The sequence below is a fragment of the Acanthaster planci genome, linkage group LG11 (genome assembly GCF_054643075.1).
Source record: "Acanthaster planci isolate LZ-2023a linkage group LG11, COTS_SCS, whole genome shotgun sequence".
NCBI classification, from domain to species: domain Eukaryota; kingdom Metazoa; phylum Echinodermata; class Asteroidea; order Valvatida; family Acanthasteridae; genus Acanthaster; species Acanthaster planci.
Window position 1 is genome coordinate 2,158,368 of NC_141787.1, and position 24,462 is coordinate 2,182,829.

The following is a 24,462-nucleotide window of genomic DNA, read 5'->3' on the forward strand; positions in this document are numbered from 1 at the left end:
GCTGAGGGGTGAATTTGCCCATAGTTTTGATTTTAGTCGGGCACCGCGCAAACCACGAAAATCCCCTGGAATTTTGAATAGGACCGGGCGGTCTATGCGTTTTTATGCATGTGGCAAAATCGGACCGAAATAGCGCCGCCTGTTGACTCTCTTGAAGAGGTTGGCCTTCGTGTATTTTATTGGAAATTCAAGATTATGGCCAGGAGATCCCTTTTCGTTTCAATTTCATGGGGGTCAGCCACGAAATATTTTTTTATTCGCCTTCCAAGGAAGATACCCCCCAAAACAGCAGTAAAAGTAAGCGCTCATTTCTGAATGTAGCTGCCCGCCTCTATCCAAAATAGGCCCACAATTTGGGGCTTTTTGTGAAAGAAATACCCCGAACTGGAAACTATCAGTCCCAAATTTGGGATTTGTATTTCTATGATGCCGCCTGATTATGGCGTGTCTTATTGTAAAAACCCCGTGGGATCACAAAATATTGATGAGCTCTCGCGCAGAAATACAACCATTTGGTGGAATGCACCCTTCAAACCAGTTTAATCACGAAGGAAGCTTCCTTCCTCCATGGTTTAATCTATTTCGCCAGATGTAAATAACTGCTTTTAAAAAGGCGACAAATATTGCCAAAATTAAACAATGTATAAAGTGAAACACACAACAACACAAACAAATCACGAAATCCAGATCAGCTCAGGCAAGAAAGCCCCTGCCCTCGAGCGTCCACCACCGATCGACAACTGCCCACTGTAACTGCAGGCCTACGGGGAATAGGACGAATTCTCAGACGGCTTAGGCTTTTGGTGATATTCGCTTTGTTACAGTCTTCAGAAGTTTCCAAGGTTAAAATGCTAATGTCTGTATTTTAGTCCTAACAAACATACGCGTGCAGCCTTAAATCGCTCCGAAATACCCGTAACTACGTGGTGAAAGGTTTTGCAAACAACACAGTGCTAGCAAAAATGGATGACATCTCTGATTACAACTTCCAACAAAACGCCCTAACTTTGTATGTCACTTACTATGCACACCTAATCAACAGAAAAAAAAGTAGAAAACTGGCTAGGTTTTACTTTGAATCGATAATTAGGTTGAAAATGTTGACCGTAATTTTGACGATGTTCTATATTCAGGAGGTGGTATAAGTTTAAATTCAACCTAGCGATTTCTTCGTCTCCACGGTAACTGAAAGTAGTCCAATACATTTAAGCTTAGAAATTGCCAGCCGAACTAACGGTGTGAACAACTCAGTCCCTTTCTAGAAAGTGATTCCTTCATAATCTGTGTAGGGCCTATGCATCACACATTTCGGTCAGTTACACATTTTAACGATTTCTGTACTTTATACATGTATTAAGAAAAGAGGTTGAAGAGAAATAATTTCATTTTTGGTTGTTTATGGCTTTTGTTTTACGTATTTTGGTCTCTTGCGCATTCAACACACCGTGCGAAGCTCTACCACTTCATGCCGTGGACGAAAATATCACGTATTCTACATGTACTTGGAAGTAATGTTAAACTGTCACAGACATCTGTAATAAGGCAGTAACCTTAGACGTAACCACAGGATAGGTATTTTCGAGCAATTTTCCGTTTAAAAAACTACAAAAACTGTCGAGTGGGATGATGCCAAACTATTCTACAATTTGAGTGTATGCCAAGACACGGTTTATCTTCAGGACACTTCAAGCACAAGATTTAAATCTTCATCAGCTAATCAAATCATCAAGTCAGATTGTGTTAGACCGGATTGTAACGGATTTCACAACTTCCTTTCCACTCTCACGTTTCCAAAATGACTACCTCATTGCTGACTCGTGCATAGAGCCTATTGAAAGCAACAATCCTTAAATCAGTCATACAAGTTCCTCTTCGTTGGTCGAGGCTCTCAGGTACCTACAGTCCTTGAGTCTATGCATCATGTCCCCCAGATTCTGCGACCGGATATCCCTTGCAACCAGACCCGGCTGTCCAGAGGAAACGATGTTCCGCATCTCACTTGCTCGGCGGATTTCCTCGATGTGCAAAAGTTCGTTTACGGCCTGAGAGACGCGGCGCTGCTTGGCTATGCCGACGCCTCCCCCGCCTTTCCCACCGAAGGTTTGGGCCAGGATGCTCGAAGACACGTGCTTGGAGGGGTCAGTGGGGCTGGCCAGGGCCGGCGGGACCACGCTGCTGTACCGGCGGTGACGGGTCGGACTCGAGATTGGGGGCAGGTTGACGGAGGAGAAATGTTGCATGTCAGCCCCATCGGGCCTGCTGGAGCTAGCACTGTCCAATGATGGCACGAAGGCGTGGGTCGCTGGGCTCGCCTGGTGGAGTGGTTGTGTTTGGGTGCTTTGGTAATTATCCGATAGAAATCTCATAGGTTGATCGTACTCGCTGCGTCTACGAGCAGGCAGAGGACTCAAGACTCCCGAAGATTTCTTACGTCTGAGTACTGGCGAGTGTGCACGAGAGAGGAAAACTTTCTCGGTGGGCTTGCTGAGAAAATTATCGTGCGAAAATGGCCGCCTGGATTCCCGGAGTTCCGGCAACGGGCTCTTGTCGCTTCCCTCATCACTCACCGTCACAGTCTCCCTGAACGAGAGATCCAGTTTCGGTTTGAGGTGAGTAGCTGCACCCTGAGGCGCCTTCTTAGGGGCGTTTGAAGAATCGGAACGGCGTGTCTTGGAATGGCGGCGCGTTGGTCTTGGACTGGGTGCAGTTGGAGGGTGTGGAACCAGCGCAGCGGTACGGGGCGAGCCGATGGTGTCAGAGTTAGAGCCCCTGGTGGCTACTCCCCCCAATCTGTTCCCCGAATCATTTTTGACCTCCTGCGGAGAAGTAGAGTGATCACCATTCGCCGATTCTCCCGTCTCCAAATCGGTGCTCCGACTGTTAACTGCTCCTTGCGGCCTCCCATCAGAGTGAGAGGAGACATCGGGTCCTTCCTCAACTTTTGAGCTGGATTGTGTCTGCTTCAAGTCCTTCTTTCGTCCTCGGTTTATGCTCACAGTCCTTGTTCTGGACGACCCCGCTTCCTCGTTACCAATTTCAGCTGCTTGATCAGAGAGGTCCTCTGACCGACCTTGAGGTTGATATTTATCCGGTGGTGGTTCTTCGGCGGCATCACTGTCCTCCTCGTCTACTTCGATCAGCTCTTGGTCTTTCTTTAGATCGAGCAAGGCGTTCTGAAAGGAGACGGAGCCCGTCTTGTGGATGCCACGGGAGTGAACACTGTGCGGCTGCTCGTCAAATCCCCAACCCTCGCTGGTCCTCAATGAGCTGAGAGAGTCCTCGAACTCCGTTGGCTTCCTCATAGCCATTCTTCACTTATAAACCAGAAACATGACGCTCCGTGAATTTGGCACAAAGTCGTAGCAGACATGGTCAAATGATTTTGTAGAGTTCATTGCGTATTTTTCTGTGCTGACAAAACTTTGCTTTTCTGCATTTTCTGATAAACTGCACCAAAATGGTTAACAAAAATCGTTTGTTTCAGCGACATGGTTGGCATAATTCTGGATGAACTCCGGCATAACACTGCGGTCGAGACCACCGTGGCCAAAACCTAATCCAAACACAGTTCATATCCTACAAGTTCTTCGAGAGACTTTACAGCACACGTTGATAGCGAGGAAAAAGACACTTTTCGTCTAAATGTTGCTCACAAGGACTGTCGAGAAATGCCTGCCCTGTCAAGCTGAGAGGTGCGGCAAAATTACAATACACCACTTCGAGGAAAAAAACTTAGCAACCTTCAAAAGATTTGAAGTTTGAACCGTCCTGGTAACCGCGGATGTTGATAACGCAGTTTGCACTGCTGCAAGGTACGCACTCACTGGCTCGGTCTACGCCGATAAGGTTTTGTTTCTCCACCGATAAATGATTAATTGAATTCGAGTCCATCGCAAATATCAGTAGTGACCGTTATGCCCTGTCTTCATCCAGCCTTCAATAGTTGGTGATTGTCCCCAAAATGCTACATGCCGAGTGCTTGCACTTGATATAATGTACGTCAAACCCGCGGGCGTACGACGAAAGATATTCATCGAAGAACTCAATCTGTGCATTCGATCTGTCTACATAATTCTTTCAACTTTGCTCTCTGCGTGGATTTTTCTCAAGGATCGAATCTCAAAGCTCTCATGATGTACATGAATCTCTTGTGACGCGCGATAACACAATGTTATATGCCGAGCGTAGAGTCAAATAATCATTATCATGGGCGTAGCGAGGGTAAGGGTACTTGCCCTCTTGGGGCATAGATGGAGAAAAGAACACTTGTGAAAATCGCAAGTTTCCGTGAAACCGCCTCAAAATCGTCCACCTTCTGCGGTTTACAGGCAGCTGTGGTCACTGAGTGTAGAATTGTACGCGCGGCAACTGTACGCGTTACTCATTAGCAGTAGGCCTACTTGTTGAATCTAAACTGTGGAAATCTGTGAAGAAACAATTCTCGTCTTTTGCCTGGCATATTAACTTCAGGCGCTGAGGCACCATTCTCACGCATTTCATACTGACCTTAATGGTCATATGGCTTTAATGTCTACTGTCTGCAAAGTACCTGACAAGTCTACAAATAAACGGTGTTTGGGACAGCCGGTGCCGTCGGCAAAGATGGATGACGTGGAGAATCCTGTACTTATCACCCGGCCGCTTTGTTCGACAGCGCCACGAGAGGGGCATTTATCTAGCCAATCGTGACAGAGATTCCACAATAAAAGCTGCGGGCAATCACAATTTCTTGTTTTTATTTTCTGTCGAGATCACCTCACTTGTCGGTATCATCATAATTAATAGGTACCCCACAGGGATGCTCCAGACCAGAGTTACAGCAAGTTATGCAAACATGTTAGCTCCAGTCGTTGGACACCACTTGAACAATACACCGTGTTTACTAAAGTCAAAATCTTCGACTGCTGGCTAAACAGTGGCATGGCCAGGCTCTTCTGGGGGGTGGGGAGAAACAAGAGTTCCCACAGGGGGGGGTGCCTATGCCACAGTAGATAATTACAATACTGATTTTCAACTAACACAGGGACATAATTCTGAATTTCACATGGTAAAGATGAGTTCAGAATCGGTCGGGACGTGATAAGTGTACTTAACTCCAAATGGCAGAACACAAAGGGAATAAGAGCCATCACGCTGTCCTCCGTGTTCAGTCTGTTGTCCTCAATGGCAAGAGCCGCTTCCTTAATGGGAGTGTTATGCCTAGAGCTAACGGGTTTTTAGCTCTATGGTTATACCGTATTACAGGAGCGACAGGGAACACTGTGCTATCTAAATCAGTAGTGAGTGGGGAGGGTGTGGACAGTGGGGTGGTGGTGGGGGGAGAGTTGAGGTTGATGGAAGGTAAGCATTGATAAGCTTCAAGACACCCAACAAACAGTACCGAGTCTCAACTCCTCTAAATAAAAGGGCCGCCATTTACCAAACATGACAAAATGTATACTTTGAAAAAAAAATATTAGAAAGAACAAACATCAATTAACTTGTCACGTGTAAGTTTATTTGAATTTGAGACGACATTCTTGCTATCAAAGCAAACCACATGCAGTCTCTTTGTAAGTACTAGGATGGAAAGGAATACAGTTTTAATTGTAAACAGCAGCAGACTTGTCAGAGTTTCATTTGCTGTTCTGTTGACACTCATACTCACTGGTCAAAAACAGTCTGACTATTAAACTTGTCCCAATTCTCTCAGCATATTTTGCACTTTTTTGCAGGGCCAGGAAATCTTTCTCAAACCTTCCCATCCACTGTGCAGGAGACTACAAATAACATATCCTGCATTCATAAAGACTGGGGATATTAAAGTCCCTTGTAAAGCAACAGTGGCTGGGCTTTACCTTCCTCAATCCTACAAAATCCTACCAAATCCTAATGAACCTCCTTAGACGATTTTAAAGGACCCGGGAGGGTCCAGATTTAATATAACAACCGGAAGAAGTTTATTTAAAATAAAAACAAAACTGTAAATTTTTTGCATATAATTCAAATCAAAATATTTCCGGTAAATATTTTATAATATTGCACAGAATCACTGCGGCGTTGTGTCAAAATATTTGCCAATGATTTCAACAAAAACAACCCGCTGGTTAAAATGATTCTATATTTACAACTTCAGACTCAAACTTCTTTTTTTTTTTTTTTAAGCAGTGCATAAGTACAAGAACAATGTCCTAACATATTTTTTTTAACATCTGGATTATGTTAAAGGATATTCACAAGACCCACACTTTAGTTGATGTACTGGGGATTTGCCCCACACGTAACTACAATACAATACACACATAATGTCACAGGAAAGTGTAACTAAAACCTGTCTGGAAGAGTACCGAATTGTAACGGGCAGACTGAACCAGAAAGTGCAGTGCAAACAAATGGAGTATGCATGTGTGTTGTATCATGCCTTGGTTTTTTTGTCTAATGCCTTCCACACACATTATTGTGCGTGTGACGTATTTGGTACTTGCTGAGCCCCGAGCTGAACCAAGAGAGGGCGCAATTCTCCTAGCAACAGGGGCTCCTTTGGTTGGAAGTGCACTTTGCTGGTTCACAGACGACTATGAAATGCACGCATTACTGGCTCGTTGCTACCAACAAAAATGAGAACTCCCGACCAGCATGGCTCTTTTTCAACTGATGAGGGGGTGCTCCAGCTTGAGGTGGACAGCAGACCTGTGACTGTCTGGAGACTGGGCCCGTAATGCAAGTCAGGGAAACATGCAAGAAGCCGAGATGCTAATTTGAACCAAGACATTGATGCTATAAAGAACCCCGTTGAAACATTCAAAATCCCACACTGCGTGGGAACCCCCTTTCCCATTTCCAAGGGGCCAATCAAATCCCACGTAAAGTAACAGTGGCCGGGCTTTAACTTCTCCAGTCTTACAAATCCACCAAAAACCTTGTAGTGGATTCTGTAGGATCTGGGAGGGTTAAGGGGCAAGACTTTCTGTGTCTGTCTGTCTCACTTGGCCCCACTGTGCTCTTGTCGCAGGTCGTACTTCTTGGCTTTTACTCGGTAGAACTTTGTCCCCATGGCCACCTTGAAGCGATTGTTTGCCTGGCATTAAAAAAAAAACAACAATTGACACAAAACATGCTTGAGGCTCAGATCTGTGACAATAGAGTACCAAAGTGTGACGTCACTGTGAACCAGAAAAAGCAGTGCAAACGAATGGAGTGCGCGCGTGTTGGTTCACGCGCTGGTTCTCGCGCTAATGCCTTTTACACACTAATTGTGCGTCTGACGTATTCACTTCGGTACTCTATGTCACAAAACCTACACTCAACATTTTAAGAGGAAACTGTGCCTACAAAAAAGTTAACCGTATCCTGTCAAAACCTCTTCCCTGTATACGAAATGGAAACATTTTTCAACTGTTCAAGACAGAATGAAATTATAGTTTAATTCGACGAGCATAATTAGAAGTCACTACTGCAGAGGCACGACGATTATGGACAGGCAGTACGCGCGTGTTACATGCCTCTTCAACCAAATGGTGTCGTGCTTGATGATTTTCTGACCTTGATGGTCAGAATATCTTCTTCTTTTTTTCAGTCTTCCTGAACTCACCTTCTTGGCTTGGCAGTATTCCTTGTCACTCACCCTGCCAATAATCCACTGTCTATGGTATCAAAAGAGGAAAAGACGACAGTTAGCGCATGTGAATGGACTTGGCTAAAGAAGCCACTTGCTAGCCCGCTGTAGGCACTTTCCATAGATAAATGTGTTATGCAGAAGCATCCCCTCATCGGTTGAAAAGAGCCACATTGGTCGGGAGTGTTCAATTTGTTGGTAGTGATGCGACCGAGACGCATGCATTTCCCAGTCGTTCGTGAACCAGCGTAGTTCAGTTCCAACCGCTCAGAAAATAGCGCCCTCTTTTGCACAAGGCCTGTTGAAAGCCACAGCCAAGCAATTGGCAGTACTGTTCTCAGAACACTATTCAGTTTAGGAAAATATTGCAAAATTACGGATACACTGTTAAAGCAAAGGCTTTCGAGGACCTTCGAGAATTATTTCTCTCAAAATTTTTCAAGATATGGCTGATAAAACATGTATGGAGAACTTTTCCTTTATCTTCACACTTATCTCAATTGTTACTTGTTCCTTGAGAAAGATTGTACTAGGATTGACATCTGAGGCCTATGACTTTACTGAATTTTGTATTTTACATTTCTACAATTGTCAGTCTTTAGTTATGTTGATTGCATCAGATGATTTTGCTGTTGCTAAGCAAAAAAGCTTTGGCATATGGTTAGCATAATGCTACCTTTATTTTTGCCTCTGTATCTAGCAGACCTACACAGTAATATACGTAATTATTTGATACGCATTTGCGTAAGGTTTCCAAAGGGTACCGAACTACAACACTGTTTCTGTACCTCTTTGGGCCATCAGAGCCGTGGCGCTTGAGGTCCAAGCCTGGTAGAGACTCCGAGTGGACAAAGTAGAGAGTCGGCTCGATGCTGAAGACGACGTAGTTGTCCCTGGGCTCTTCAAAGAAGATCAGCACCAGATCGCCGACGCTGATGCTGAAGGGAAGAAAAATGGAAAAGCCCCTTGACCCACCTGCAGTCATAACAATCACAGACATTCAAGGATTCCATTCACTCTTTCCTGCAATACTTTCTACACAGGCCAGTCACCAACAGTCAGATCATAATTCTGGTTGGTACTGCGGCCAGTCAAATTCTATCAATTCGATTCTATCAGGCAACAATCAAATCTCGGCCTCATTCTGCGGTGCAAAAATCTCAAGAAATGTAGGCATTTTTCTTCAGTGAGACAGCCGACATTCCTGTGCCCCCCCCCAAAAAAAATTGCAACCGTCGCCCTATTCTCAATAAAATCCCTCCACGTCAAACTGCTAGTATGTTCCACACTCACTCAACAATGGAGATCTTCTCAGCTCTGGAGGTAGACCCTTGTGAGACTCTCAACTGCATCTGCACAAGGTCAGAACAGAGAATGATTTGACAGTTCATACACAGTTTCTATGCCTTAATGGCTTTTACTGTTACCAAGCCTAAATGATTGGTAGGATTGCGTTCAGCACCGACACTTAGTACAACAAAGCCTCAATGCTGATCTTACTGTGGTTACTAAGCCTTAATGCTTACTTAAGTTGTGAAGCCATTATGATCAGTGCATTGATCACAAGAGTTAGTGCTAAGTACATGTACTGTTACCAAGCCTTAATGCTAAAGCTCATTAATACATGCATGTCCTAGTAAAAAATAAATACACTTACATATACCAAATAAAACCCAGAGAGCCAAGTTTGTCGAGACAAACTTCCTCACTAAATAATCTGTGAAGCTTCGATTGAAGATGACATCATTGTTTGATTTCAGAACGTGACGATTTAAATCACCACAAAACCCTTGACCCCCACTCAGCATGTTGGTAAAAAAGGAGGGGAAAGTGAAACAAACTGGGACAAGGAGGTAAATTTTGAGAATTCTGAAGAATTGTGTATATTCATGGGACCTTCAACCCCAAGGAGCTCATCTCACCACTTGGTGTTTGAGGGTGGTGCACTCCTGCTCCTTTGATTTCAGCAAGGCTTGCAGCCTTCCCTCAGTGGCCGAGGAAGCCTTCATGGAGTCCCTGGTAACCAAAAGAAAATAACAACATGATGAGGCTGTAAAGGGTCTGCTCTTTCTGTCAGAGTTATTTTTTTTTCCTATTGGTGGCTGGTTAAACTAGTTGGCTCTCAGGCTGAAACAGAAAATTTTGTTGCCTGACAATTCCCCTTTCCCACTGTTAATTTTTCTACTTCAAAGCGAATCAAAGTGAACAATGTATCTATTGTCTAACACCTCTCACCGTTCGCTAGACACCAACAGCTCGGCAGGGCTGGAGCTCTTGCTCTCGGCTGCCTGGAGTTTCTGCTGCAGCTCCGCTAGCTGGGTGTCCTTGCTGACGATGGCATCCTGAAGACTCTTTTGAGACTTATGCGCCTCACGAAGGGCGCTGGTCATCTCGGCGTCCAGGTCTCCCTTGTCAGTGAGTAATTTCCCGATGGTATCTGTCAACAAAACATTTACATTCTTGAAGTTTAAACTGATATGATCTGACTACAAGTCCAAGTCTACTTTCAAAAAGGGGTTTTCCTGATTCACAGAGTCCACAGGGCCTCTTCTTAGAAACACCCATCCAAAAGAGGTGACTTGCCACAAACTTCCACTTTTTAAAATCTAGCTGGAGAATTGAAATTGACTGAAAATGCTCAAGGATTGTTTGGGATCCATACACATCCATACCTTGCTTCCAAACGTAAGAGAGGCAAACCCAACACTGTAATGCCACTGCCACATGTGTGTCTATTGACTACATAAGGTCTGTGAGTGCTTGTGCACATTCCGAAGAAAATTGTGTATATTAAGTGCCATTTCAGGATAAACCAAGGCATGCAATTGGTGTGTTGGCCCCATGGGATGTCACCAAGGGGTCATACCTTGATTGCGGGTCTGTTGCTCCCTGAGCTCTGCCACAGTCTTCCTCAGGTCTTCAATGGTCTTGTCCTTGGAGGCGGCAACCCGGGACACCGCCTCATTGAAAGTCTGCTGCCGCTCCGCCATTAGGACCATCTGCTCCCGCTCTGGGTTGGAAACCCGGGGGTCCAAGTTGCTGGGTTGCAGCCCTGGAGGGTTTCTCTGCACCTCCTCAGAGGCCAGGGTAGGGCTCTGCTTTTCTATGACAAAGGACTCTTCCATTTCAGCCAACCCGAGCTGGCTGGATTCAATCAGCTGCTGTTGCTGATTCCTTGCTGATGTCAGCTCCTTCTTGATCTCTTCTACTGTGCAATTGTGGGCTTTTCTGATCTCGGCTATTCTTGCAGTCAGGGTGTCAGAAAGGACAGAGATTTTGCTGCTGTGTGTTTCTTCCATCTTTGCTTTCAACTCACACAGCTCCTCCTCTTTGACCTTGTCTAAGGCTTGTCTCAGGTCCTTGCAAGCAGCCTCTACTCTCAGTTCTGTGGTTTTTTTAAACTCGGCCAACTCCTCTAGCTGGGTGTCTTGGAGTCGGCGGAGCTTGTCTTCCACCTCTCTTTGGTGCTTCTCCGTCAGTTCTGATCTCAGGGCGTCCACACACTTCTCATTCTCGGCAGTCAAGTGCGCCCGTAGGAGGTCAATCTCCTCCTCAGTAGTCTCTCTCATCATATGCAACGCATCTTCCTTTTCCTTGATGGTGACAAGGAGGTCCTGGATCTCCTTTTGCTTTCCGCTCTCAACCTGAGCCACCTCCTTACGTGCTTCCACCTCCATTTGGCATCGCAGTGACTCAAGCTCCTTGCAGCTCTTTTCTCTCAGGATGGCAAGCTCCATTTCCCTCTCGTTTAATCTCACTTGAGTTTCTTGACAATCCTGCTTCAGGGTTTCAATTTGTTCATTCAATCTCGTAATTTCCATTTTCAAATGATTGCTCTCCAAGTCCCACTTCATTTGCAGGTGCTGAGTTGCTGCATCGACAGCTTTTGACTTCTCTCCAGTCACATGTAGTTGGACTTGATCACAGACACCTTCAATCTTTGAAAACCACGAAATTACTGATTGACTCAAAGCAGTCCTATCAAGTGTGATGGCTTCTCTCATTTCAGAACAATCCTCCCTCACTTTGGCAATGGCAGTTTCCAACTTTTGTGCAACAGACATGATTCCCATGTGCGAGACGTTCAACTTGTCTTGGTACAGACTCTTTTCGTCCTTGGCCGATGCCAGTTCTGACTCTCTCTGCTCCAACTGACGCTGCACCTCCTTTAATTTCAGCTGAGTCTCCTCCAAGCAGGCCTCCTTCATCTGAAGTGTCTCCTTGAGTGACTGCACCTCTTTGATAAGCATCGCTGTTGAGCCTTCGGTGATGGGGAGCTTTGACGGCGACTCTGCATCGTCCAGAGGGCTCGTCACTGCTGAGTAGAAATTGGGCTCCTGAGTGGGCAGCAGAGAAGCAAAAGGTGTCTCCCCACGGGTGGACATGTCCAGGGGACTCAGGGCCAAGTCTGGAGTGGACAGCTGCCGAGACAAAAGTCTCAACATGCTGGAAGGACAAGGACTGGGGTGAATCGGGACTAAGTGGAGTTGACCTTTTACTGACTTTGCTGGAGTCCACAGAGAGAAATTTCTTCCCGTTCGGCAGGGAGTCAGGTCTCTGTGGTGGCCCTCCCAGCTCCTGGGGCTCTAGGGATGCAAGCTCCTCTGTAGCCTCCCCCTCCGCAGGCTCGGCCTTCAAGATGGTGATCTCAGAGTCGCTGGATTTCACTTCCAGAATGTTCATACTCGTCTGGGTTTGTTCATCAGAAGAAGCTGCTCTTAACCTCCTTGGAAGATAGGCAGCTTCAGTTTCCAACAAGTCCTCCTCCTGGAGCCTAGAATGAATCACAAAACCCCAAGATATTGGAGACAACAAAAAATGCTCAGAAACTTAAGTGCAATTACTCAGATTTACCAGTTTAACTGCCAAAGAGTTTTATATTTAGCATGGGCAAGCATTGTGAGAGATGAAAGTAAAACTTTACTTAAGTATGTGGGACAATTCTGGAAGCTGTTCTCTAAGAGCAATGACGTCTTCATTTGTAATGTCTGGCAGTCTGGTGTCAAAATCCCCTGGAGGTGTTGTCTGTAAAGAGATTGCGGAAAAGGATACTTAAAAGAATGATTCGCAAAATGTGGATATACAGGTATGTTGGTTCTATGAAAAGTGAATATGTCTACAGACTAGTGGGGATTGGGAGAAATAAGTGGATAGACATAAAGGCTTCTAGGTTTGTTTGAAGACAACAGGGTTGGAACTACAGGACAATGGGCTGGTCTGAAAACAGGTGGATGGTCCTACAAGCCACAGGGCTAGTTGGGAACCAAGTGTATGGTCAGTGGGCTGATATGGAGACCAGTGGATGAATCTTTAGATGATTAGATTAGTTTGACCATCCCTTAGGATCTAAATCTCAAAGAACGCATGCATACATACCGCAAATAAAGGTGGGACTTCCCCAATCAGTCCAGGGAAGAGAACGTTAAGGAAGTGACGCTCCATACTGGTTGCAAACTCACGTCTCTTGGCCATCTCTGATTGGTGGCTTGCCAAAGACGACTCACACACCTTTCCCGCCCACTAATACAGGCAACACATCAGCCCACATATTTGTGTAAATACATTTCGTGTTGAGGAATAATTGCTTTCGGCACCTTCTGTTGTGCTAAGCTTGGAGCTATGGTTTTCACACATCATTTGTCTCCAAGCTGGCTACAGCATCATTGTCTTGAGACTCAAATTTATCTCTGCTGTGCATTTCATGAATGTGGGTTTTTCAAGTTAAGAAATTTCATTTCTTTCTGTGTGGGAAAAAAAACCATCGAGCAACTCATTGTGTTCAGCAAAAATCATGCACAAAACTGGCCACAAGCGATGCCCTCCTAATGGGAGTTGAGCTGGTAAACCATTCTGCTCTGCATATGTTTCCAGTACTTTCTCTGCATTCCTCTGCTCAGTAGCTTGACCCCAACCTTCCCTAACCACACAGAATTCAACACCAGTAAAGTGTGTGAGTTTGTGGCATTGGGTACTGGTAGCTTACTATCTGGTGTTGAATTTTGTGTGAATGGGTACTGTGGGCCTGCACATACCCTGTCGAATTTGGACTGAATGGGTACTGTGGGCCTGCACATACCCTGTTGAATTTTGTGTGAATGGGTACTGTGGGCCTGCACATACCCTGGTGAATTTTGTGTGAATGGGTACTGTGGGCCTGCACATACCCTGTTGAATTTTGTCTGAATGGGTACTGTGGGCCTGCATATACCCTGTTGAATTTGGACTGAACGGGAACTGTGGCCCTCTCACTTTTGACCATCACTTTTTACCATCAAGAATTTCAAATAAGTACTGTATTTTTAAAGATTATGTAATGATAGAAAGCTTCCCATTGAAATGGCAAGTGTGATAGTATGTAATACGTAATAAATACCATAACAAGGACAATCTTCATTCTTTCTTACCACAATGATCCCAGCAGCCAGGGATGGATATGCAGCATGATGGTGTGTGAGTTGGTTTGAATAGGTACTGCCTGTCCCTACTCTGTGTACTGTGCAATGGGCCTGCTGTACCCAATCAATCAGAAGCACACAGGTAAAGACCTGTTGGAGTTTGTGGGATTGCGTACTCTTGCAACAGGAGTACTGTTGAAGTCTGCGGGATTAGGAACTGTGAGGTAAGAGTGTTTTTCCAGAGTGTTGAAGTTTGTGTGATTGGGGAAGGTTGGGTCCAGCAACCCTTGGGTGGCTAGAATTAATGAAATTGGCCAGGTACGCATGCTCACACCATTCCCTAGACTCTTACTATGCGGTCATAAAGTGCCTTCTATAGTTCTGCCCCGACTCAATAGCTCAACAGTTATACAGTAAAATCTTGGTACTTCGAATCTCTGGGGAATGGTCAAAAATTCGAGTTACCTGAAATTCAAGTTAAAAGAAGGTCCCAATTTCTTTTGAAGTTGAGTCATTATTACAATGTGTATCATTACATGTACCTACATGTATACGCTGACACACAGTTACCGTAGATCTGCCAACGATGACTTTGGAAATGACATTGTGGTTATCTTATACTTTGGTGCCACAAGTTTCTGATCATAGAAAGACACTTTTGCAGAGGCTTTTTGTTGTCAGTCGGCTGATAAATAAACGTACTGTAAATCATTTAAACTGGGTACCTTTGTGTGGCAAATCTTTCTTTTGCGTTGTGCATGTGTGACGCATTGTGGTGGTCCCATTTCTGATACCACACTGCAACACAGCGCCTTGCACATGCGTGGTCGGGCGGGGTTTCCCGATGAGTCAAACAACTTTTTCATCACATGAGGGCGCACCTTTTTTGCTTCAACAAAATTTCGTAAAAACAAAAATGCTATTGTGTCTGTTTTTATTTTTTGTTCTTCGTTCTTTATTTTCAAACTTTTGTTCATTTTTGGAGAGTGAGATTTGGCTATGCAAAAGCTCTGTGGTGCAGTCACATGGTTGGTCCACTGCGTGTGAGCATGGTGTGGTTTGTGGCTCTAATTGGGCAACCATCGCATGGGCGAGCACAAGCAGTTGGGCCAGACCATTAGGCCAGACTTAACTTCCGTACGTGTGGCGCGTGCCGCATACACAAAGATCTCCAATGCATTGCTGCAGCCATCGCAAAGAGCCATCAGTTGGCCTGCCGACGCACTGGCTACAATGGTCCCACGATGACAATTGGGCCAATTCCAGCAAGTCGGATTTAGCGGTCACGGTGTCGCATGGGTTACGTGTCTAGATTGATCATCATTGTAGCGCGCTTGCAAGTATTCCGGTGTGAAGAGACGAAGTGTGCGTGTCAGAAATGATTCATAACTTAGACCCACGTTCTGTTTGCGATTTCTGGAAGTATTTTGGCGGCGGTTTCTTTTGGATCTGCTACACAAAAACTTCGAGGTAAACAAATCCAGCAACGTGAGCCGTTTGAGTTACGGATATGTTTTTGTACATAAAAGCCCATTCTTTCGGCGAGAATTAATTATTCTTCAAGTTAATCGGAGTTTCGAGTTAACAGACTTTGGGTTATCGAGATTTTACTGTATTAATAGGTCTTACATAAGTGTTGGTCTCAATGCTGTTCCAATAATATACAACTATTTCAAGTACTGAGGGCATGATTACAAACTGCTACGAATGTTCAGAGGAACAACTTACGGTGGTGAAGTGACTGGCAAAGGTCCTCCGTCGCCACACCTCCACGACAGCAGCGGCATAGAGCCTGGGGGCCGAGTAGACTTGCCGCACGATCTCCAGACGCTTCCGGAGACGTTTCAAGTTCTCGTGGTAAACCAGCATTTTGCTGTGCACGGCGCTGATCTGCTGCTCAACATACATGATCCACCTGAGCATGGCAAGGAAACGTCAAATGTCACCATTATTACAACAACGGTTCAAACTTGGATTTCAGGTATCAAAATTGTTAGAGAAATTCTATTGAAGGTAACCAGCACTGTCAAATACCAAGTATTGAGTACAGGTTGACACTGAGAATTAAACATTCCCAGAACAGGTGCGGTGCTTGCATTCTGCACACTGGCCAAGTTTGAGTAAAATATTTCAATTGGGTGCATGTCAGGACAAAATTCATCAAGATAAGGCTCATTGGGGGTGCATAGATGGGTGGGATAGTGGTTGTAGTTCATAAAGACAGCTCATCTGAGTTGGAAGAGTGGATAGACAGATGGAGGTTGAGTGTGTTGGAGGGTGAAAGTTGGTGGGGTAGGGGTCTGTAGTCTCTAGACATCACTTACCTGAGTCTAACATGGAGGTTGTGACACAGCTCATCTTTGGCCACCTGGCAGCGCCGGCTGATCTCGGCCAGCTGGCAGTGCTTCTTGTACATCACCGTCAGCTGCTGCTGGTGGCTCTTGCAGAGATCTGGCAGCACCGACGCGTCATTCAGGTTGCTGGCCCTGGTCTGGTTCTGAACCATTCCCTGGGGAATCACAAGAGATAAATAATGCATCAACGAATTTAAGAATAAACACATGACACAAAATGAGGCACTGAGCAATGTGCTTTCCTGATGGTTGTCGTGTTTTGCCATTTTTGCCAGTGGCTGTATAATAACCCTAACCCCCTAGGGAGTACGTAAAATTGTATTAAAATTGGAGGATTTGGGACTGTTAGGGATATTGTCATTTTGCCAATTTGTAAACTTTTGCTATGCTTGTAAATGATTGTAATTTTTGCCACTTTTATCAACCGTTGAAACTTTTGGCCATGTGTGCCATGGTTGTTATTTTTTGCCATTCTTGTCACTTGCAATACCTGAGCCATCTCTGCTTGCTCTTGAAGCACCTTATGTGCACTCGTAAGGAGCTGCTCCAAGCCAAACAACCTCTCTCCAAGGCCTTTAACCTCCTTCATGCTTCCATTATTGACAGCATCTGAAATCAAAAACAGAGCTTGCTGTTGCCGATAAAGAACAACAATCCACCATATTGACAATGATACTCACTGCTTACGACCAGCTCTGCCAGTGCTAATTTTCACCCCACACCCACATACAGAGCTCAGCCAACTTTTGACTGACTACTGTTTTTGACTTTTGCTTCTAAAGTGACAAAGGGGACTGTCTGGCTTGCTTTTCCCAAAGACTGATCCATTACACCCCTTCCACTGGGCACATGGCCAATGATATGAGAATCTAGTGCAATGTGGCATACATATTCCAGATGCAGTCGTCATGGGTACACATCAGACCTTATTTGGTTTGACGATCTTATTACTGTAATTGGCCCAAACATCACAGGGTGGGACTTGCCCAATCAGTCGACAGTCAGAATAGGTGAACAATTTATTAGCTGAGGTCTGGCAACAATAAAGTGCAAGGCTGGCAGGCCAAGGCTTGGTAGAACTCTTCAATGGCCAAGGCCAACTGGCCAAAGATCTTCATATCCTAAATCCACTATCATTCTCTCTCTTCCCAGCCACGTCGGGTGAGCACCAGATGGACATGGGAAGACACCTGAACTCACCCAGGGTGGTGTTGATTTCAGCTGACATGGCGTCAAGAACCTGCTGGGTGAACTGATCCAGGCTCTTGGAGCACTGCTGGGCCATCTGCTGGAGAGTGCTTCGCTGGTCCTATGAGATGAAATAAAATGGCCAAAGAACTCAACAGGTCTGTGGCACACAGATCCACTTGGTGACGAACAATGTCATGAAAATTCACTGTTGGCGCTTGTGACCAGCAAGCATGGCAACTGGCATCTTCCTTCAATATGGTCATGGACAATATTACACTAACTACAAATTTCTTCCCATGTTGCTGGTCCATTACACCCCAGCGACAATTGCCCTGTATGTATTAAGTTCATGTCGATTACACTGCTCTTCTCCAGCAAGCGGGCAGCAGTGGCAACTTCCTTGCTGTGGTCATCATTGACACTGTCACTGTCAATGTGTCATAGTCACTGCCACTGATTTACTTTCATCCCCTGCGTTAGCATGTGAATTGCTTTCTGAAGTTCATCTATAACTCCCCATTGTCACTGATGCTGCTGCTGTCCAGTAATCATAGGAGCAGAAGCATCTTCTTCGGTAGCAGTTTCTCTGTCATGGTCACTGTCATTCTTCTTGTCCTAGTCACTGTCTACTTAATTGTCAATGTTATTGTCACTACAATTCTCTTACCTGGCTACTGATCCACTGCATCAGGGTGAGCGTCTCCCCCTCCGGCAGAGTGTCCCTACTGATGATGTTGCTCTCATCCAAAAGACACGGCAGCAGCGGTGTCTTCTCTAGCAACCGCAGCACGTCTCCAAACTCTGCCAGCTGGGTCACCAGCTGGGGGCGCTCTTCCAGGAACTCGGTCATGCTCAGTCTGAATGCGCTGGCCCGCTGCTCAAAGGCACTAGAGAAACCAACATACTCAATGGATTATGAATAGAGTTGGGAAACTCCAGCCGAAGGCTATTTCTGAAATGGGCTTCTCTTGGACACAATCTTCCATTAGTCAAAAAAATGAACCCTTCAATGATTGTACTTGAAATGATCATTCTTGCCTTCTGTTTTATAGGAATAAAGCCTAGTGAATATGATACATAATTGAAGTTGGTTGAAGGGCAAAGCAAAGAATTAATGTCCTTATTTATACTGAAGGACCAATCAAATTCCTCCATGGGACAAAAATGTCTCGTCAGTGGACTGCCAGCAAATACGGTAGCAAATTCAATGTTAATTTCAGTCAAAGAATGCGTGCAACATGTGGTGGGTGAAGAGCCATCTCTTCGGATTAGTCTAAGCAGTCTCAAGACTTTATATAGAACAGGGGAAAGTGGGCAAAAGTTAACTTGCCCTTGCAAATGACAGGGGTGACAACTACCTGGTAATGTCTTCGAGATTGGCCACGACTGCCATCCAGCCTTGCTGTTGCAGGTGCTGGTCGTGAACGAGCCCCTCACATAGGCGCAGGTTCTCCTTGGCAAGATCGTGGAATTGCTGCAGAGAAATTAAAAATACTGCTCTAGACAGCGACTCAACACAACTTTGTTTTGATTCTTTTGGTTTTTTCCTTTACACAGGCCATCCTGACAAGGTTAAAAATGATTTCAGGTGAGAGGTCGCAAAAATATGACACCCTGGAAGTGCCATCTGCCTTGTTGAGATCCTGACATATCTTATTTCAGGTTGATGAATTGATGGAGGCAAGATGTCGACATCCTGAGACAATCTATCATGAGATGCCGATAACCTGAGATAATTCACCAAAGGCTAGCAACATTCCGGGATAATGTGTTAAGAGGTGAACCCAAAGTAATGGGTTAATTACTTAGGATGCCAATCTCTCAATTTCAAGATGTTGTCAAGATGTTGGCATCTTGTTTTCAACATGTTATCATCCCGAAAGTCGACATCTTACTTTATGGATGTTGTGGCACCGGCGTGATGCGCGCGGCATGGCAGCGACAGATTTCTCATGTGTTTTATTGAACCTTATGTTTTTCTTCCTTTCTTTGGGAGCCGGTTCTAACTCGGAGTCGCGGTCCTTAGCTGGAGCCGGTACTGGCTCTGAGAATTCTGGAATCACGCAACACTAGTTTCCTGCACAAAGGAAGAGTTAGGGATTCAGGAGGAATGCTTGCCTGAATGCTTTAGAGTGTGAAGGTTAATGAAGGGAACCTGTTAAATGCACAGTACCAGCGCGAGTTGAGTGCGGGCCACCACGGCGCTGTAGCTGTGTGGCAGGTTCTTCAGCCCCTCCACCTGTAGGCGGAGCTTCTCCTCTTTGCTCTGCAGCATGCTGGAAGTCACTGGGGGCATGGCCGACTCGATGGTGCCCTTGCTAAAGAGGAAGATGGGATTGGTATCCTGCAAGGGGGTTTAGGGAACAGAGAAGAAATCATTGAGTGTTATGTTGATCACATCAATTCACCGATCTATCCGACAACCTGGACCAAGCTATTTTTGTTTATTTTCTTTCACAGAGCTCAACCACAGTGGTTTTCAGGGAAATACCGCAAAAGCCAAATACTTTACATCTGGGCCCAAATTCACAAAGCTGGTGAGCACAGAAATAAGCTAAGCATATAAACCATTTGCTATAATAAGCTGATAATGCAAAAGTGGGTTACCAGACAAAATGCCATGTACGGTGTATATCCTGTGACTGCTTCCCAGATGGCTTGCACTTAGCAAAGAAATCTGACACGATATTTTTTCTGCAAAGGACTTTTGTCAACTTTGGCACTGGTCTTATCACCAGCAATAAATTCCTAACAGCACGGTCAGCTCCATAAGTACTTGACTGTTAAACAAACGGGTATCCTGTCACAAGAAAAACCCTAAAAGCTCAGCTCTAATTTTGTGTTTTTAAAGCATTGGTGCACGGCTTACCGTTCCAGCACTGTAGCTGCAGACTCTGATGTGGGGGTCCAGGCTCTGCCCTCCACTGATCAGCAACACCTGCTTGTCGATGGGTAGCTGGTACTCGGCAGCCAGGGTCTCCTGTAGTCTCTGCACACTGGACATTGCAATGAGTTCACTGCACGTTATCAACAAGGCACCCCAAAGACGACACCCACTCTATATACACACACCAATTCACCTTCACAAATGAGGTGAAATAGACTGATCCAGTAATCCCTATCCACTGAGCATGTGGGTATAGGGTTTGATCGGTCGATCCACATAATCATGATTTGCTAATGGTCCATCCTATACGGAATCACAGCCATTACTTTGCTTTTTTTGAACAACACTTGACGAATATTGAACTTAGGAAGAAAAAGTGATCTGCTGAGGGTGGCAAGATAAACAAATCAAGCCACATGATTTGGCAGCAATGAAGCGGTCGACCAACAGCAGTGATACAGTGACATGTTCCAGCTACGCAAGACACACATATGCACACACCTGTCAGAAGTAAACCACAGCTTAACAGTGATAAGTGGGAACAATTTGGGGTGTGGGGCATAATGGATTGGTTTTAAGAATGATTGTCTGGGTGTTATTCTGTTGATAGTACCAAGAATTAAGAATACGATCACTAACAAAGCCTCGGTAATTTCTGGGCCTACGCTCTGGGACCATCATACCCTGAAACATCAGATCAATGGAGACCATTTTAACATTCAAGAAACACTGAAAACTCAACTGTTTTAAATATCGTGCCGACATGCTTGACTCTGACTTTTCTAAAATTTAGTGTTGCTCAGCACCATGATCTAAATGGAATGGCACTTTTTAAACTCTCACTATTATTATCGTTGATAATTTCAATAAATCTCTGCAAGTACACTACTCAGAGAAGTTGAGAACTCTGAGTCACCACACCATCTAACTCAGTGTGACTCAGAAGAGATGCCACTTTCAAGGCTCGTAACACTATGTGTTTTTTAATCCAGTTTTTGCAGTGAAACAATGGTCAAGATCCCTTGAAGTAATGTGTTGAGCTTGCCAATGGCTAAGCTTCCTGTGCATTTTGGTTCGACTATTTTCAGAGGCGTGGGATTGCATCTCGTTTTCTTTGTACGACCGTTCTTGCTGCGTGACTTGCAAGCTGATAATATCAGGGTTGATGCACGATATGCGCAACACTTTTTTTGTGTGTGAAGCGGTTTATTTATTTCTGTCATACGACCTATTCCTTTTTAAATATTTCATGACAGAGGAGGTATGCAGCTCGTATTTCAACCCTTCAAACCAAAAACAGTCATGCAGCAAGAACGGATTAACAAAACACACGACATTATGACCCTTGAAAATTGCATCACTTCTGAGTCGCATGGAGTAACACGGAGAAGTGACTCAGAGTTCTCAGAGTACAAGTACACCATGTTAAGCTTTATTAGTTGAAACCCAAAATGTTGTCATTTTTGACGCATGTGATCGGTTACCTTTCCATGGTCAATGCCATATCAAGTGTCAGCATGGAACCTGTGTTGACCATAAAGACATACAACATGGTGGATTCAGCTCCCTAATTGGGTCAGAGTTCAAATTTAATGCTGGTGACAGTCTGTGGATGACAAAAAGAAGCATGATTAGGAAAGGTTACGCCGATGGAAACTCCAAAATTGGAGACAGTGTAAGCGACCCAAAACTTGAGAAATAGAAAAACATTCAGCAGACAGGCACTCGAAACCACCTGTCCATCATCTTTTCTCCAGTACAGCACAACTACACTCTGACAAACAGAAATATATGGTGCCTCATCTCTGTTTCTAGAGCCTAGGGATTGGCCTGGCTAGGGCTACATTCTCTCCACAACCATGCGGTTATAACAGAGTAGCAATCGTGGCAATGAAATCATTATCGTGGAGTACCCTAAATTCGCGCATCTAAATTTCTCGTCGTGAAACTCTTCAATGAAATTATGCACTGACGTTAATTTACTGTCGATGATCGATCGTCACTTCGACGTTGGTTTTTTTTTTTTTAGCTATGTGCAAATTAAAATCTTTTTCAGGGAGAATTTGGGAAAAATGTCAACTGAGCAAAAGCTTTACTTTACAGACTAAACGATGAACCGATTAAATTGTTTAGAACTGTTTGGGATTAATGATCGCTGTTCGCTCATGATTGGGCACTAATGACTTTGATCAACTTTTGCCAAATATAAAATATGGAGCCAGAAAAGTACTGTGCACCTTACATTTTGAAATTACCATTGGCGACAACGGGCGCAGATTCAGTGGCACTGTATTTTATGCCTTTTAGAAATACACGTAGAAAGAGAAGTTTTGTCATAATATCCAGATAAATTACTCATATTAATGCTAATTATGATTTGAAAGAACAAAAATTCATGCCTCACTGTAACTTCAAATTAAATTGAAAAAAAAATTAAAATCTAGGAGAATGAAAAAGAAAGTGATGGGCAGTCAAGCTATTGCGAATAAAAGTGTTTTTTTCCCCCTCAAACTGCATCATTAAACCAAAGTAATTAATGCAAAAAATAATTCCTCATTCAAGAGACATTAACTGGCAGAATTTTCAGAAGTAAGGCATTACTGATAACGTTACTTCATATGTTTGCAATGTATGTACATGTACACGAATTATGGTTTTACTAAAGCCAACATGGCCAATCCAACTTGTACGCAGACTAGACGACATTGTTCCTGTTGCTTCAGTGACATCCAATGTTCTTCATAATGTTATTCCATGTAGGACTGTAGTCAAGCTTCAACTTCTTAAAATGAAGCCATAAAAAGTTGGTATATTTAAGACTAACGTTAAATTTCGGTCAAAGTACTACTATACTAGGCCTAACGTAGGCAAGTGCTTCTTGGGGGCCCCCATCCACATGTATACACTCTGTGAAAATGTTTCAGTAGTGTAATAATTTTATGTAGGCCTAGCCTATTATGCGGAAAATAAAGTGAACTTAACTGAACTGAATTATGGTGACTTGAGGCTGAGTCGTGGATATATCATATCACACTATATATCACATCACACTATATATCATATCACTATTCACTCACCGAGACAAAATTATATTTTATTGCGGGGTAAGAGAAGGACTGCATCTTAACATACATAGGGAATTTTTACTTCATTATGCCATTACTCAGTGATATTGCAGAAACCACGAATGAATGAATCACACATTACTCCTTCCCGACGACGACGGACTTGCATTTCTACGCCGTTTTACAAGATCCCCAATTTGGTAGTATAGAACCTAACCCTCCAACACTCACAGACAATGGCGCTACCCGAAATACAGAGCGGAGCCATTCTACTAGGAACTTTAGCCTTTTGAACACTCGACAGTGTCTCCACGCGGATTCGCCCGAAATTTAAGTAACCCTTAAATTTGAAGTTGTTAATCGAAGTATGCCGTCTACTGCTGCAAAAATTTGCTAAAAATAAAGCAAAAATTGTTTTATTATAAATTTACCTCGAACATCTTAGGCATACAAACGATTTTGATTTCAGCGACAAACCAATAATAGAACGAAGGCGAGTATTGGAAAACGAGCACCTGATTGGCCAAATGAAACAGCGCCCCCTGTTCCACTGAACCTCCAACTCCTCCCCGACAAGAAGTGCAAAATCTTCGTAAGTATGGGGGATCAGGAGGGACAGGGGTGCAGAGTATAAATTGGCACGAGCTTGGATCTAAGAACTGATGGTGAGAAGCTGATTGGAGCAAAATCAGGTTGGAAGGTCTTGTACTTGTACCAAAAAAATAAATAAATAAAAATATTTTTAAAAAGTAAGAAATGTTGTTGAAACTATATCCTCGTTGAGTGCAGCCTTTCATCATTGAGAGCGCCACTGATTCACAGCCATTTGTAAAAGACCGACAAACTATTACACATTTCTGACGAAAATGATAGGTATCTTTGTGTACTAATCCGATACCGCTTTGCATTCTTACTCGGCAGGAGGCAATTTCTTGTCTGCGCCCGCATCACGCGCGTGGATGCCCGCCAACGTTTA

At 44.3% G+C, this 24,462-nt stretch overlaps 2 protein-coding genes across 2 annotated transcripts; both read right to left on the minus strand.

Annotated features, from left to right (window-relative positions):
• Positions 1-528: 528 nt before the first annotated feature.
• LOC110975730 (uncharacterized) lies at positions 529-3,722 on the minus strand. Its single transcript, XM_022228463.2, has one exon. It carries the CDS (start codon positions 3,306-3,308, stop codon positions 1,857-1,859), a length of 1,452 nt encoding a protein of 483 aa, XP_022084155.2. The 5' UTR covers positions 3,309-3,722; the 3' UTR covers positions 529-1,856.
• A 1,753-nt stretch (positions 3,723-5,475) lies between these two features.
• Positions 5,476-23,714, minus strand: rb1cc1 (RB1 inducible coiled-coil 1). Its single transcript, XM_022228598.2, is given in 20 exon segments — positions 5,476-7,057; positions 7,571-7,622; positions 8,383-8,532; positions 8,888-8,946; positions 9,517-9,610; positions 9,830-10,031; positions 10,461-12,012; positions 12,014-12,368; positions 12,519-12,619; positions 12,971-13,114; positions 15,718-15,904; positions 16,314-16,498; positions 16,834-16,952; positions 17,544-17,652; positions 18,202-18,421; positions 18,893-19,008; positions 19,708-19,878; positions 20,404-20,530; positions 21,906-22,027; positions 23,585-23,714. Coding segments are annotated over 19 exon segments (4,107 nt in total). The 5' UTR covers positions 21,974-22,027; positions 23,585-23,714; the 3' UTR covers positions 5,476-6,961.
• Between the last annotated feature and the right edge of the window lie 748 nt (positions 23,715-24,462).